The 16698-nt window shown below is 38.8% G+C and overlaps 2 protein-coding genes across 7 annotated transcripts in view; one reads left to right on the forward strand and one right to left on the reverse strand.

The window, feature by feature from the left end:
• Positions 1-361: 361 nt before the first annotated feature.
• Positions 362-14619, reverse strand: flad1 (flavin adenine dinucleotide synthetase 1). Of its 4 annotated transcripts, none has more exons than XM_081389247.1 (8): positions 14218-14619; positions 10889-11038; positions 7019-7778; positions 6716-6863; positions 3438-3536; positions 2770-2959; positions 1929-2002; positions 362-1842 (listed from the first exon to the last, which is right to left on the reverse strand). In XM_081389247.1, the coding sequence occupies exons 1-8, from the start codon at positions 14518-14520 to the stop codon at positions 1707-1709; spliced, it is 1860 nt and encodes a 619-aa protein (XP_081245373.1). In that variant the 5' UTR covers positions 14521-14619; the 3' UTR covers positions 362-1706. The 4 variants fall into 4 exon arrangements, with proteins under 4 accessions (XP_081245373.1, XP_081245375.1, XP_081245374.1 ...); XM_081389249.1 differs by having other exon boundaries at positions 367-1842; positions 10889-11112; XM_081389248.1 differs by lacking the exon at positions 14218-14619 and adding an exon at positions 13272-13684 and having other exon boundaries at positions 369-1842; positions 10889-11112.
• Positions 14620-15437: 818 nt separating this feature from the next.
• shc1 (SHC (Src homology 2 domain containing) transforming protein 1) overlaps positions 15438-16698 on the forward strand; it is a 40729-nt gene continuing 39468 nt past the window's right edge. Inside the window, exon 1 of one of the 3 annotated variants that reach the window (XM_081389829.1) lies at positions 15438-15942. The gene's annotated coding sequence lies outside the window, so the exon portion shown is untranslated. The remainder of the gene's footprint in view (positions 15943-16698) is intronic. The other 2 variants (XM_081389828.1, XM_081389830.1) reach the window with 2 other exon arrangements.

Here is a 16698-nt window from a genome sequence, read left to right on the forward strand (position 1 = left end):
CTGAACAGTTGTACACACACTAAAACTAAATTTTATCAAATAACACTAAAAAAAAACATGTCACAACAGAAACTTCACCACATGTTTCAGTAGTGACTGTTTCGGTAGTGACAATTTAAGATATTTTTGAACCTAGTTCAAAGATGATAACCAGCACATGGTTACCTAGCAAAGTTCTGAATAGTTGTACACATATAAAAACTAAATTTTATGGAATAACATCCACAAAAGTTTACTTAATTGCAGAAAAAGGGTGTTTGGTAGTGACGTTCCTTAAAGTTACACACAGATTTTCAGAATTTTGAACATTTACCTCAAAATGATGGTACCTATCTATAATGAAAGAGAGGCTATGAGAGATAGGTAGTGACATGAAAATGCGGGACACATATTTATTTAGTTTTTTACATAAAGTTTCATGAAAAATAGAATATAAAATAAATGTTTTTTTTTTTTACTTCACCTTTTAAAAGAAATCAAAAAGTATACTAGTGAAAACTATTTCGATTTGAATCCCATTTCCTGCATACATAGCCTATATTTAGAGACTATGGTGATACAAAATCCAGGAAATAATTTAGACACTTGTTTCTCTCCCACCATACAAATGAGCAGGTTATTAATATGAAACCACACCCAAGTGATGATGTGACCATGTCAACAAAATATTCTAAACATCTAAACATACTTTGGCTCCTACAAGAAGAACATTTTATTTGATAATATTCAAACTGTATTCACTATTTATCATGTAGGCTACACTTCTTCCGTTTTATCACCAACAAAACAAAATCACCTGGCCCGCACATAACCTAACGTTACCTGTGATCTGCTACTGCTTCTTCCTGTCTCACCCTCTCTGTTCTGAAGCAGGCAAGCAGCTCCACCTCATCTGTCCTCTGATATGAAAACGACTGATTTATGTTCATATTGAGTCGAACATTAAACTAGCAGCCAGTCTTTTTCAATTAAATGTTTGTTTATAGAACAAATAAAGATTTAACTAAGTGAACAGTCCAAAAATAAAAAAGCTTAAAGGTAGTTTACACATCTGATTATTACCAGCAGCAGCAGCAGCACCATCATCATCATCTTTATATATCTGTAACAAGTAGCGCATGGACATAAAGATGATGAAGGTTTTGCTGCTGGTAATCAGATGTGTAACAGGCCGCGCGTCCGTAAACGAGCATCGATTCACGTTGCCAGACCGCTGACTTATTTCCAGGTGGGGGAGGAAATCAATAGTCTTAGATTAAATCTGGCCTGGATATCGTTTTATTGTAATCACCATTTTAAATGTAAAACGTGACTATATCGCACCCGTGAGGCCGGAAACCGCCATTGCATTTCATTAACTCGGGCTGCGTCAGGCCGGTCGGGCGGTTACTCTCTTTTCTCAAAGGTAAGTTACAAAACACAAATCATGATGGTGTCCACTGATAATACCTGAAATTATTATTTTTTTTTTAAAGAAAAGAAAACAACAAGACACTTTGTTACTGTTTTAATCAATCTTAAATACAGCATAGTGACATCGCTTTCCTACACCTACATCAGTGGACAGACACTCCATACACAAACTACAGGTTTTTCAAGAAGTCTGTATCTGAAAGAATTTCAGATTCTGTTCCTTCTTCAAAATGTCTTCAGTCGTACATTGTGTCTTCTTAAAATATAAAGATGAGTTTGTTTAGAAAAGTCAGTCATGCCCTGGAGTTGCGTTCCTCCTCCTCATTTTCCAGCTTGTAGGCCGGTTTGTAGCGGGTCACACCTTTATCGTCCACCACTTTAAGAGATGGATTCCTGCACGAGTTATCCATACTGCCTAAAGAAGTGTATCTATGAGGAAGAGAGATAAGGGCATTAGCAAAACCAGGAAGATAATCTCATTTGAAGAGTGAAGACTGTGAATAGAAGCATCTCACCCTTTGTCGTACAGAATACAGTAGGGCACAAACAGGGTTCTCAGGAACTCCCAGATGTCATGATACGTCCATTCCTACAGAACGAGAAGAGATGGTGGATATGACGCAAACATCTAAATGTAACAAGTTACACAGATCCGGGGTCATTTGTAATTCTAAGAACATGCTGTACTGCCGTGTCTTTTACATAAGCACCGCTGATTAGGATGATGGAGCCGCTGCGTAATGATCTTGGAGAGCCTCGTTCATCATCATTTACTATTTCTTGGCTGTTTCTGCTGCCAGCTTACATGAGAGTGAGTGGAAGACATGACAGTGATTTACTGACTGTGGAGTCAGTTTAGAGACGACAGGACAGGAGGGAAGATGGGTTAAAACCTTTCAGCTTTCTTTTTGTCTGTTTGTCTCTGTGTGGTATACATGTGTATTATACCTTTTTAAGTGATTATTATATTATATATAAAAAAAATCTATACACTACTGTTCAAAAGTTTGGTATCAGTTTGATTTTTTGAAAGAAATTAAACAAAAAAAAAAATTAAGCAGCACAACCATTTTCCACATTGTTAATAATAAATGTTTCTTAAGCTCCATGTTACACTGAAGTCTAGAGTAATAGCTGCTGAAAATTCAGCTTTGCCATCACAATATATTTCACAACAGAAAACATTTATTTTAAATTGTAATAACATTTCACAATATTACTGGTTTAACTATTTTGATCAAATAAATGCAGCCTTAATGAGTACAAGTGACTTCTTTCAAAAACATTTTAAAAATCTTATCAACCCCAAACATTTGAACGGTAGTGTGTGAGTGTATATCCCCTCCACCCCCTCACCAGCAGTGGGTTGACCCTCATGTAATCAGGCCAGCCCGGGTCTGTGGGACATAGGGGTGTCAGCGTCTGCGAATAAGGGTCGGTCCGTCTTGTTCCCATCAGGACGGCCCGTAAATCCGGCCTCCTTTCCTGGACCTCATTCAGAGCCTGCCGAATATTGCCCTCCACCGAGATCAGCTCCAGGTCATATCTACAGAAGAGAGAGGAAGAGATGTGCCAGATAATTACACCTGGAGCTTTGATTGACACTGATGAATTAATGAGGCTGGATCCATGTTCAACTCATCGTGGTTAAGTAACAGACCGCAGCTGGTTTGTCAGCGGCAGCACAGAGACTGTTACGGTTTGCAGATGGCACTTCTCGCTTTTAATGTCTCTCTCACAAGTGAATTGAACTTGAGACTGACTGGTGCCAGATCCCATTTTATACATGTGGATAAACAAGCTAGTGATTCTAACATCAGTAACACATATAAGTGCTCAAAGCCTGTTTGGAAAACTTCACAATTCAGAAATTTTGTCAGAAAAGATTCCGGGAGAGATGCCAGAGGCACCAGTCTGTGATTTACCTACTCAGGAGGAAAGAAAACCATTCCAGATTTCTATTTTCTCCTTTAAATCATTGCAGTACCCATTTTATTTTATTTTCGAAAGGCACCTTGTCTTACCTTTTAATTGTATCTTGCAAAAACCTCTCCATTTCTGGAAAAGGAGAGACAATTCGAATGTACAGAGCTTTCAACCTGTCTTTACCATCTGGATACCGCCTGAGAAAGAGAGAGAGAGAAAAAAAAAAAGTTAAATCATATCATCTGAATTCTTCAAACTAATGTACTGACGCGTCCATGTGATATAGTAAAGCTCATGTAACCAAGGCATGAGCACAGCCTGCTGTGTCCTAGTGCGAGTCTGGTGAAAGTGCCAGTAAACACTGAAATTAGCTCAGCGTGAGCTTTGGATATCTGTGAAACTTCAGCAAGTCCATGCTGTTTCTTTAAAAAAGACACTTGCTAATTATGCTTGGACTTAAAATCCAACACAGCATTTATAAATACATATGGTGCCCTAAAAAGTATTTTTCCTTCCCTTAAGCTACACTGAATTCACAGCATGCATACATACAAATATCAAAACACATGAAATCTGCAAACAATTGATGCTAGGCCTTTGGTCATTGATTATTATTCTGAGCCATTATTATGCATTTGGGTTTTAAGGTGATTATTAGTGGATGTATGAAGTCAGTTCTCCTCAAATTCACACAGGTGTCTCAGCAGAATAACTGCAGGTATAATTCATCACATTAACTATGGATGTGGTGATAATTGCTAATGTTCGACAACCAGAAAGTTTCCAAATAGTGTGGTGCAGGTATGACGTCAGAACCCAGAAGGCTGATTTGCCGCTGCTTCTTTCAAGATTTTCATATGGGGTTTTTCAATTTATGGTGGTAAAGATAACTTGATGATATTTTGATGCTTTGCTCTAAACCATAAACTGCACACACTCACACTGTCTTATCTAGTTACTTAATGAAAACATAATTTTCAAAAATGAACATAAAATGTGCTGATTAACATTCAGTATGGGTGTATAATTTACACTGTAGGATAAAATGTCCAAGTTATCTTTACCACAGAGTCAGACTCTATTTTTCTCATCAATATAAAAACCCATAGGAAAATCTCAAGGGAACATACCTGCACTACTCTATACCCGTCTTAATTTCAAAAAGTATATTTATTTATGTAACATTTTTTGGAAGGTATGCTTATCTTAAGAAATAGTTCACCCCAAAATGAAAATCAATTTACTCAGCCTCATGTCATTCCAAACATGTGGAACACAAAAGCATTTATTTTGAAAAATGTCTATTTGTTGTTCTGGACCCCATTGACTTTTAATAAAGAGGAAATATATCTTTATTATATCTTTTCAGTTCAACAGAAAAAGGAAAGTCATATAGGTTTGTAACAACAAAGTAAATTAAATAAAATGTTTAAATTATCACTTTAAAACCAATGCCAATTGGTTTGATATTTTATTATTTATTTAAAAAAAGCTAATATATATGTATTGTTTATTAATGACATTTTAACATCAACTGTACTTGAAGTGTACAAATAAGTTGTACAAATTTGTTAATTAGTTAATTTTGTCAGCTATTTTTTAATTGAGTTCTAGTCTTTTTTAAGTCTTTAGTTTTTTTAATCATATTTAGTCAACCTTGTCATGTTTTTTTCAAGTTTTAGACGACTAAATGTCCAGCCCTTTTAGTTTTAGTCAGTAAAAACTTTCGTCTTGCTGCATAATTGTTTAAATTGATAATCCAGAATATCTTGCTCAAAATTTTAAATCGCAATGATTGTTGTCATTTGAGAAATTTATTTTTTACATTTAATCAGATTATTGCATTCTTTCACGCAAGCACAAATCAAGAGAATGTCAACTCATACTAATAGTTTATTTAACCTCATCTAGTTTCCTGATTCATTACAGACTAATTATCATTTAAATTAAACACACTCTACATTATGAAAACAGGCAAAACAAGAAACTTCTCTCAAAAATTTAAATGCACCTAAATTAGCAAAATTCCTAATAGTAATTAAATAATTCCAAATTACATTAATGTTTTACCTTTAAAACAATAGCATACAAGACTGTATTGTCACATAGACATTGCATAAGTGCATTTATTCAGCATCAACAATCGGAAATATAGTCAAGATCCATGTTTGGATTTATTACAGTTCATCACTGAGAAGGTTTGATTGCAGATTTAGTTGCAGCAAACAGTGCAAGCGGCTTGTGAAGGAACACAGACTGACTGAACGACACTCATTTAAGCAAAATATCTCCATGAAGATCGCTGAACTCCAGCTTACTTGTTTGTCTATGTTTTCACATCACAGCGCTTTCGTAGAGAGAGCGCATGTGCATGGCTGCCAGATTGCAAAGATTAAGTGAAACACCTGGCAGAAATGTATCCTTTTAAAGGAGAACTCTGGTCAATTTTAACATTGAGCTCATTTTTTTGTAAATTTGGAGTGCTGTCAGTACAGAGAACAATGACAGAAATCGGTGTTGCCTACACCATGTTATCCTCTTTTTAAAATTTGCACCCTGTTGACTTCAATGGGGCAAGTTTTAAACCAGCTTTTAGCCTCTTAACATCCTTGATGTGTCATTACAAGTGCACAGCTAATGTGAGTGATTCCTTCAGAGTGAACACGGGTGAATCTGACTGCAGTAGATGTGAAAGATATTAATAAAAATGTTATTTCAGCCAGCGCACATACCTGTATTTTATTCCTGTTTTCGGTCGAAGCCCATAGTAATCGATTGTCGAGTTCACACGCATAGGTTTAGTTACCTATGATCACGCGCGTGAACTCGACAATCGATTACTATGGACTTCGACCGAAAACAGGAATAAAATACAGGTATGTGCGCTGGCTGAAATAACATTTTTATTAATATCTTTCACATCTACTGCAGTCAGATTCACCGGTGGTCACTGAAGGAATCACTCACATTAGCTGTGCACTTGTAATGACACATCAAGGATGTTAAGAGGCTAAAAGCTGGTTTAAAACTTGCCCCATTGAAGTCAACAGAGTGCAAATTTTAAAAAGAGGATAACATGGTGTAGGCAACACCGATTTTTGTCATTGTTCTCTGTATTGACAGCACTCCAAATTTATAAAAAAAAAGTAGCTCAATGTTAAAATTGACCGGAGTTCTCCTTTAAGAGAAAAGCTCTGATTGGGGGATTTTAAGCCTGTCAAATCTGGCACCCGCAAGCATGAAAGCTCATAGTAGAGGCTTGTACAGCTGTCTGTAATATTTTTGTCTCAAATACATTTATTTTGCCAACCGTAATTTAATTCAGCCCACAAGCTTCTTTTTGGTAACCCATTGTCTTTAATTTAGCCTCTCTTACCGTTTTAGAGCAGCATAATATAAATGCAGTAGAGCTGTGCAGTCCTTGCCACCGTTGAAGCCAACACAGAGCTCATCAGCAGAGTATTTATCCAGCGCCATCTCAATGGTCCCCAATGCTGCAGCTACTTTCTTCCCCAGCAGTGTCTCTGTCAGATATTTAACGATACAATATTCTCTTACAGCTAATTTCACACGTTTAACAAGGTTATTCTCAACTGATTTAGGAAACGTAAACTGGTCAAGATCAAACACATGTAACGGACCAACAACAGCTCCTTGATATGGTTAGAAAGAAGCTTACCACTTTTTGAGAGCGAGTACACCTCTTCAGTTGCGACTGACACCGAGTCAGTGATGAGAGGAACCACAGATCCTTTAGGTAGCTCTTCTATCAGTTGAGTTCGTGCCCGTTCCACCTCCTCCGCACTGTCCGAGTCCAGAACCAGTCGGACACGGTGATAATTACTAAGCCAGTCTGGGTAAGAGCCCAGAGAGACACGCTTCCCCCAACCAGCCTGCAGTTTTGTGAGACTCGGGGCGATCTCGGTCTCATCCGCATCCACAAACACCTCACGGGTGTGAAAGGTGATACCAGAACCTGAAAACAGATGGGTAAGTCCATTGAACGACCGTTCCAGCAAAGAGGGGATGCCGGGAAATATGTATACGTTGCGGACACTGACTAGAGGGAAGCGATTTCGCTGGCCTGTCAGAGGGTCTACGCCAAAATTGAGTTTGGCAGAAATGGGGACCATGGCAAGTTTCATGGGGGCGCTGTCAGGAGTGACCGTGCCAAAGAATCCCTCCACTAGCTTTGTCAGTTCAGGGTGGGCATGTAGACCTTCGCCAAATGCCATAGCAACACTTTCAAAAGTGACATCGTCATGAGTGGGACCGATGCCACCGGATGTGATGAGGTGAGTAACGGAGGACGAAAGCTGGGCCACTTCTTTAGCGATGACTTCCTGGACGTCAGGTACCACAGTGATGCGCTCTATGGTGACACCAAGCTTGCGAAGTCCACGGCACAGGAAGGCACTGTTAGTGTCGACAGTGTGACCCTGCAACGTAAGCATATAAACCAAAAGTTTTTAACATATTGCTTTTTAAGCAATTCTAAAAGAGTTTCATTTCTGCTTAAAACGTGGAAACCTTCCTGTATCTGTAAATGGTCAGAAATAGTGCTGTCACTTTACGTTCGAAAATCGATTGCACAATCGATTGGACCAACCAACACAAGTTTCGAAAACGAAAATAGGGAATCGATTTAACGGCCTTCTCTCGGAGCGCATCCAGCTCGTCACGATACGCCCGCAGCGAACGCGCATCACACAGCAACTGCAGGTTCTGACAAACACGCATAACAGCAAATTATAGACTACTTCTGCATAATATGTCTCTTTTTACAACAATAGTGTGAATTCTGCCAGTATTCAGACAGTCTCAGGCATACAGATGCAGCTACAGGCTACAGTCGCCTACGTAGGTAAAATTTGTTTGACATTTCTAATCGTGAACACAGCCATGTTGAAGCCTGCAGTAATGTTTTTCATTGATGTTATGGCAGTCCACTCTGCTTATTGTTTTTCGAGAATGTTGCACTCCTGTTTGTCATTGTGCACGAAACTTTACGCCAATAAACCATCAGAAATATAGACTTGTAGACTTGTGCGTCTCAAGCGCCCTCTTTACGTTCGTCCTAATGCCTGTGTGTTAGTTGTCCGTGGATTGGCCTATATTTGCCGTTGAAAATGGAAACGTCTTTAGACATGGAAAATCGATTTTACAATCGATTCAATGAACACTTACAGTGAGGAAAATAAGTATTTGAACACCCTGCTATTTTGCAAGTTCTCCCACTTAGAAATCATGGAGGGGTCTGAAATTGTCATCGTAGGTGCATGTCCACTGTGAGAGACATAATCTAAAAAAAAAATCCAGAAATCACAATGTATGATTTTTTAACTATTTATTTGTATGATACAGCTGCAAATAAGTATTTGAACACCTGAGAAAATCAATGTTAATATTTGGTACAGTAGCCTTTGTTTGCAATTACAGAGGTCAAACGTTTCCTGTAGTTTTTCACCAGGTTTGCACACACTGCAGGAGGGATTTTGGCCCACTCCTCCACACAGATCTTCTCTAGATCAGTCAGGTTTCTGGGCTGTCGCTGAGAAACACGGAGTTTGAGCTCCCTCCAAAGATTCTCTATTGGGTTTAGGTCTGGAGACTGGCTAGGCCACGCCAGAACCTTGATGTGCATCTTACAGAGCCACTCCTTGGTTATCCTGGCTGTGTGCTTTGGGTCATTGTCATGTTGGAAGACCCAGCCTCGACCCATCTTCAATGCTCTAACTGAGGGAAGGAGGTTGTTCCCCAAAATCTCGCAATACATGGCCCCGGTCATCCTCTCCTTAATACAGTGCAGTCGCCCTGTCCCATGTGCAGAAAAACACCCCCAAAGCATGATGCTACCACCCCCATGCTTCACAGTAGGGATGGTGTTCTTGGGATGGTACTCATCATTCTTCTTCCTCCAAACACGTTTAGTGGAATTATGACCAAAAAGTTCTATTTTGGTCTCATCTGACCACATGACTTTCTCCCATGACTCCTCTGGATCATCCAAATGGTCATTGGCAAACTTAAGACGGGCCTTGACATGTGCTGGTTTAAGCAGGGGAACCTTCCGTGCCATGCACGATTTCAAACCATGATGTCTTAGTGTATTATCAACAGTAACCTTGGAAACGGTGGTCCCAGCTCTTTTCAGGTCATTGACCAGCTCCTCCCGTGTAGTTCTGGGCTGATTTCTCACCTTTCTTAGGATCATTGAGACCCCACGAGGTGAGATCTTGCATGGAGCCCCAGTCCGAGGGAGATTGACAGTCATGTTTAGCTTCTTCCATTTTCTAATGATTGCTCCAACAATGGACCTTTTTTCACCAAGCTGCTTGGCAATTTCCCCGTAGCCCTTTCCAGCCTTGTGGAGGTGTACAATTTTGTCTCTAGTGTCTTTGGACAGCTCTTTGGTCTTGGCCATGTTAGTAGTTGGATTCTTACTGATTGTATGGGGTGGACAGGTGTCTTTATGCAGCTAACGACCTCAAACAGGTGCATCTAATTTAGGATAATAAATGGAGTGGAGGTGGACATTTTAAAGGCAGACTAACAGGTCTTTGAGGGTCAGAATTCTAGCTGATAGACAGGCGTTCAAATACTTATTTGCAGCTGTATAATACAAATAAATAGTTAAAAAATCATATATTGTGATTTCTGGATTTTTTTTTTTAGATTATGTCTCTCACAGTGGACATGCACCTACGATGACAATTTCAGACCCCTCCATGATTTCCAAGTGGGAGAACTCGAAAACGAAAATAGGGAATCGATTTTAACGGTCTCGGAGCGCGTCCAGCTCGTCACGATACGCCCGCAGCGAACGCGTGTCACACAGCAACTGCAGGCTCTGTAAACACGCATAACAGCAAATTATACTTCTGCATATTGTATCTCTTTTTACAACAAAACTGAGAATTCTGCTGGTATGCAGACAATCTCATGCGTACAGATACAGATTCGGGCTACGGTCTTCAATCGCCTACGGAGGCGAAATTTGTTTGACATTTCTAATCGTAAACACAGCCATGTTGAAGACTGAGGTAATGTTTTTCATTTATGCTATGGCAGTCCACTCTGCTTATTGTTTTTCGAGAATGTTGCACTCCTGTTTGTCATTGTGCACGAAACTTCACGCCAATAAATCATCAGAAATATTGCTAACTTGTGCGCGTCTCAAGCACCCTCTTTACGTTCGTCCTAATGCCTGTTAGTTGTCCGTGAATTTGCCCATATTTGGCGTTTAAAATGGAAACGTCTTTAGACATGGAAAATCGATTTTACAATCGATTCAATGAACACTTATGTCTCAAAAATCGAACAGGATTTTTCACAAAAGTGACAGCCCTAATAGCAGGGTGTTCAAATACTTATTTTCCTCACTGTATGTCTCAAAAATCAAACAGGATTTTTTCACAAAAGTGACAGCCCTAGTCAGAAAACAGTTAAGCAAAATCCATATAGAGCTAATATAAAAGCCGTACAAATAACAGTACATACAGGACAAAGGGTTAATTGTGACCATTATAAAAAATAAATGGTAATTTACCTTGAGGATCTCATCTCCTATGATGAGAATAGCTGCTGTTACAGCGCCATCTTTCTGCGCAGAGGATGCATTGCAGTTCTGAGCCATTGGGATGATTTGGGCTCCGATTTGCTGAACCCTCTTAACTGCTCTCCTAATCTTAGGCAATGCCTGCAGCATTTAAGCCGAAAATGATGACAGGAGAAAGGAAGTGAAAGAAAAAGGAAGAGACAGAAGGAGATGGTCTGTTGGGAACAAGCACAAAGGTCTGAGCAATAATACTACTCTTCTGACTCTTCTGCTCTTCTGAATCCACAAATTACAGTGTTTGACCTCAGGAAAACATTAAACCGAGAGATACCGAGAGTAAAAAAAAAAAAAAAAAGATTTTCTTTAAACTTAGGGCTGCATGAGTAATCGAAATAAACCAAAGTCACAACATATCTTAAATAAATGTCATTTAAATAAATATGCTCTGAATGTTTCAGAGTGAAGCACGGCACTGTGTTCATTTACACGCAAGCAGCTCATGATCCAACGTTTTCAGCGTCAGAGCATCTCAAGTCGCAGTAATTGACGCTCCACACAATCTCCTATCTGCAAGTGCTCTGAGTTTAGTTCGCTTTTATACCGTAAATTTGGAAACCTAACATGCACCAACCACCTTCACAAAGCTGTAATGAGAAACGCTTACAAACCGGCTGTTGTCAACAAAAGAGAGTTTTCTATCAAAGATTGAAAAGATTGATGGTTTAAAGTTACAAAAAGAAGATAAATTTAAAAAGTCATGAATATTAGGATTGTAATTTTACAGTTGTACTATATAGAAAATTATTATTGTAATATTTTTCTTAAATGCTCAATTTGCCTATTTTACAGTGAAATATTACAATACCATTGTTGTTTTGCTAAATATTTCGATCATTAATTATATTGATATATAAATTAAACATGTATTGGCCAAATTCCGCAGTCCTACAAACATGCACAGGAAACCTGGGTCTTTAAACTGCATTTTTATTTGCAAACTGCAATTTTATCAAAAAATTTGTGCAAATTGAGCAGCCCTACCTTTACACAATTTACACCTCATAACTGCTGTAATTCTGCTACTACATCAACATCTGTCTAAAGCAGAAACAGCTGTCACTGCCAATGTTACTTCACTACTATGCTTTTAGTTAAACTATATCTTGCTCTATTTCTGCAAACACTGTCTGTATTGACAAGCATTCCATGACTATAGAATTACTTCTCATGCCTAATGAATAGGGTGGTCCTTATCAAGTCCATTTATTTTTTATTTTTTGCAAAATGTTAGTGTCTTAACCTTTTAAACTGTTCCTTTTAACTTCAAAATTAGAAATATGCAAAAATGTTGACAAAAAATTATATTTAGAGGTAGCTCAATCATGTGGAAGATTGCCTATGTTAAGCTGTGCGGCGTTATTGTGATATGCAAGTATTATTAAAAGTTGCTGCAAATGACCTACATTTTATTGAAATCAGAGCAACACTGACATGACAATGACGACAACAATCTCAAAAAAGCACAAAGTTTTCAACAATCCCTCATTTCTGATGCTCAGCAGCCAGTGTTGACTTTTTGCAGTCTGGATAGATCCGTCGGTGATCTTCCACCACATTAAGGAGAAACTGCAATTTTTCTTCAGAGTGTGTGAGATAGCCACTGTATTCTTGAATCAGAGTCACTCCTCTCTCGGCGTGACCATTGACTACTTTCATTGCATGGTTGCCTGTGCCTCCTGATAATCTGCTTGATTCGGCCAAAGTTCCGGGTCAATTTCAAGGAACGTAATGTAATTTTTTAAACCAAAAAATGTGCTCTAAACCCAAACAATAACCAAGGTGATCATCAATAGAAATATGTATTGATTCCATCAGGAAAGGTAAATCTGCTAAACCGGGTCATGGATGGATTAATTTGGATTTAGTTTCTACAATAAGTACACTGAGATATGTATCTAAAATACATATTTAGGAATATATGATGCATTAGATACTTTTATGGAGATTTTTTGGGGAATTTGACTAGCCAGGTACAATACCAAATCAAATTATCTGTTTTTACGAAAATCATCAAAGTCTCAGAAAGTTTAAAGCTATTGAGCAACCAGTAATTATTATGTTACTGCCATAAAAGCTGGCATGCTGTATTTTCTTATATAAAGGAACAATTTGAAGGGTTAAGAGCATTGACAATTGGATACTTTAAAAATAAGGACCACCCTACTAATGAAGAAAGACAATAAATTGTTAACGATTAAGAGTCCCACGGTTATCCCACGGTCTGACACAGCAGCTGGATATTATAGAAATATCTACTTTATCCTATGCAGAGAAACAAACGTTTATTAGCAAAATGGTTTAACTTACTCCTTACCTGTAATGCATACGGGATTCTGCCGTTAGTCCGGATTGCGTGGTCACCTAAATGCTATTCAAGGAACCACTTATCTTATTCAAGACTGTGTCAAAATCAGTGATAACATTACAGTTGGCCAAAATGAAGTTACAGTCTCCTCTGTCACGGTCATGTGAGAAAAGTCCTAAGTGCTCCGCAGGTTCGTCCCGTGAAGGCTACCAGCAGCAAGTCAGCCGTAAACATTGATACCAGCTAAGGACACTAGCTAATAAACCGTGCAAATATAATTCTGAATCGTGATTCTGCTTTTAAAAAGTTGCTTATTTGTAAATACTATCGAACGAGAACTCACCCTAACCACGCGAGTTACATATCTCAGTAAGCAAACAAAACTTGGTTGCGCTCCTTCTGTCACGTGATGCTTGTTAGCCAATTGGAACGAGGCGCTGCGTTACTTCCTTAATAAACAGACCATTCAGCGCAAAGAGGGCGGGAACTTCCTCGAGAAGCGAAAGCAGACTATCTGCAGATATTCTTTATAAAATCGAATCGTTGATTGTATGTTGTACATGCGGCTAAGTGTTCCTTTGAAAACAGAAGACTAAACTTGTTTTTTGGTGAAAATACAATTTTCGTCTGCAGTTAATCATATGTCCAACTAAAAGCAGCTTTGACACAAAAATGTGTCTGGCGGTTACATTTGTTTGATTTCTGTCATTCTAATAGTACAATATGTGTAACATGCTTATATGGGCAGCCTACGCATACCGCACACTATATACTAAATGCACTGCATTGCTGCTAGGAATTTATGATGTAGCACCCATTGCACCAGGTAAATTTAAAGCTCTATAAACTAATTACATATTTTTTAAACATAAACGTTAGTTGAACCCACTTGAGATGCTCCCCCGTCGTCATGGAAACGCATATGATTATGCTAAATCTTTATGCCCACACATACCTTAGTTCGTTGTCGTACGAAATGCTTAGGTACAGCTGTAGATTTCAGTCGTCTTTTATTTCCTTTGGCTACACTGAAATCGTTTGGTGAAAAATGTTCGCTGCACACTCTCAATCCGCGGACAGACTGAATGGGTGATCCACTATCTCGACGAAGAGCGAGTAGCCACCGATTCAATCTCTTTACATCATTTAGGGGCAATGTGTGAAAAGTCAAACTTTCCTCCTGCATCGATGCCCACTGGCGGAGTCTCAGGGATTTCTCTTGATTGAAGCATCCAGGAAAAGCACACACGCGCACCATTTTGAAAAATCCACCGCCACGGGCAACCAATAAAGTTTGTGTGCTCTTTCTTCTGTGTTGTGAAAGAGCTGTTCAGTTTGTAGTCCTCAACCCCAGAACAGAAATAGCAGTTTCAAACAATGGGCTCCCTCTAGCGGTGGGGATTTTAAATCATTTTAGTAATTCGAATCTTTTGAATCGGTTCAACACAAAGATTCATTGTCTGATTTATTCAGTAGCGCTTTCTGCATGTTTCATCAGTAGGTGGCGACACGAGACGAGAGTGACTCATTTGACGTAAATTAGTCTTTGAATTATTCACACCAACTATTTAATTTTTGTTTATAAATGTATGTTTTAATCTTGTCAAATGCAGGGCATGATTGATTGATTCCCCCGGCTGAAGACCCCTGACCTAGTTTATTCAGTTTCAGTTCTCAAAAAAACAAACAAAAAAAAGTTAGTGCTGCTGCAAATGTGGTTCACAAAGTACACACTGTGTCCATTCCTTCAGTAGATTAAACAATGCTCCTTCACAGCCATCACTAAAATGCTGGCATGACTTTCCATATAGCGAATGATCCTATTGGCCACTTTTCTGGGCTACTTTTTTATATACAGCGATTTATCCTTTTTGAAGCTCGCCCTCTTTAGTCACCATTCATTGTCACTGCATTTTGAGGCCATTAATCACATTTTTTACCTTTTTCTTTCGCAGAAGATAAGTCATATTGATTGGGAAAGTTGATGGAATAATATAGAACTTTCATTTTTGGTTAAACAATCTCATTATTAGACTACTAAAAAATACTCGAGATTGCACATTAAATTGACATGATGAGATCTAATACTATTTTCTTTTTAATAAAACTGAAGACATTTAAACTGTTGTCACACTCGCTTCGTGTTTTGTAAACGGCGAATAAAACATCAGTATCGACGTAGGCCTATTTGTTTTATTTAATGTCCTACGTAATTTAATTACAGCTAGTTTCCTTGTCAATAAATGTCCAGTTAATGACCATAAACGCCCGGGAAAGTCCATGAATGAGTTCATATCCCTGTTTAGAGACATTTTAATTATTTTTCAACTGTCAATCGCCGTCTCTGAACGTAGAAAACAGGTCAAGGGCGCGCGCTGAGAGAACCAGGTGCGGGCGCTCTCGTGGACGACAAACCACATGATACAAGCAGCCACCAGATCGCGGAAGTGCGACTTTTTTTGGTCCGTGGAAAAAGGGGGGTAGCCTGGGTGAGGAAAGGAAGGCAGAGCCGAAAAGAAAAGTTTCATGACATTATTCGTGTAAATGAGCCTGGCGAGACCCGTTCTTATCCCTTTATCTGGACTGACTTTGTTCCTCAAATGTGATATTTTCAGGAGTTGATCTGAAAAGTGCTTCGGAGCGCAGGACCGGAATCGAGCGGCCGAAAGGAAGCGAGCGGGTAAGTTCAGGCAAAAGTTGACCACAATCGTGACTGTTTTATGCGGGACAGGAATCCATACTGCTCCGTACTGGAACGAGCTCGAATGCTCGTGTCTCGTGAAATCAAGAAGTTTCAACTTGTTACAGCGTCTTAAGGTTTTGAGTCAGACTTGACGCTTTACTTTTGTTTTAACTTTCTACTTATCGCCCGTTCTATTGAGGATAATTTTGTCTCATTATTACCCAGCGTGCTTACTGTAAGACCACATGAGAACTATTCAAGAATCGATCCGTTGCAATTTCTTTCAAGGCAGAGTAAGTTGAAACAAAATGCGATCAGTAGGCTACTTAATTTAGGCTTTTATGCATATTGTTTTGGACTGTCTAGTCAAGTAAAATGCTACGCTTATCTTAAAAATGAATGCAAGTTAGGTAAAGGTTCATTTTACTTAAGCTAAACCATGTATTAAGCAGCAAATGGCATCATTAGACACGAAATAAAAAGAAGAAAAGTTAATCTAAAATATTAATCAAACCGATTGCCTGTCTACCTCTGTTATGTTGTATTGTTACAGTGACAGACACTAATATAAATAATCTCTTGTTGTGAAAAGCAGTTGTCCTCAACATTAGGGCCGTTTGTCATGGACAGATCTGACCAGCTGCGAATCCTACACCAGCATGAGCTCTTATCTGCTGCATGAGCAGCTGTCGCAGACATTTGGACCAACTGAATAATGATTCAGTCCAACACAACGGACCATCCTATGTATTC

This window comes from Scardinius erythrophthalmus, assembly GCF_964197995.2.
Source record: "Scardinius erythrophthalmus genome assembly, chromosome: 16".
Taxonomy (NCBI): Eukaryota; Metazoa; Chordata; class Actinopteri; order Cypriniformes; family Leuciscidae; genus Scardinius; species Scardinius erythrophthalmus.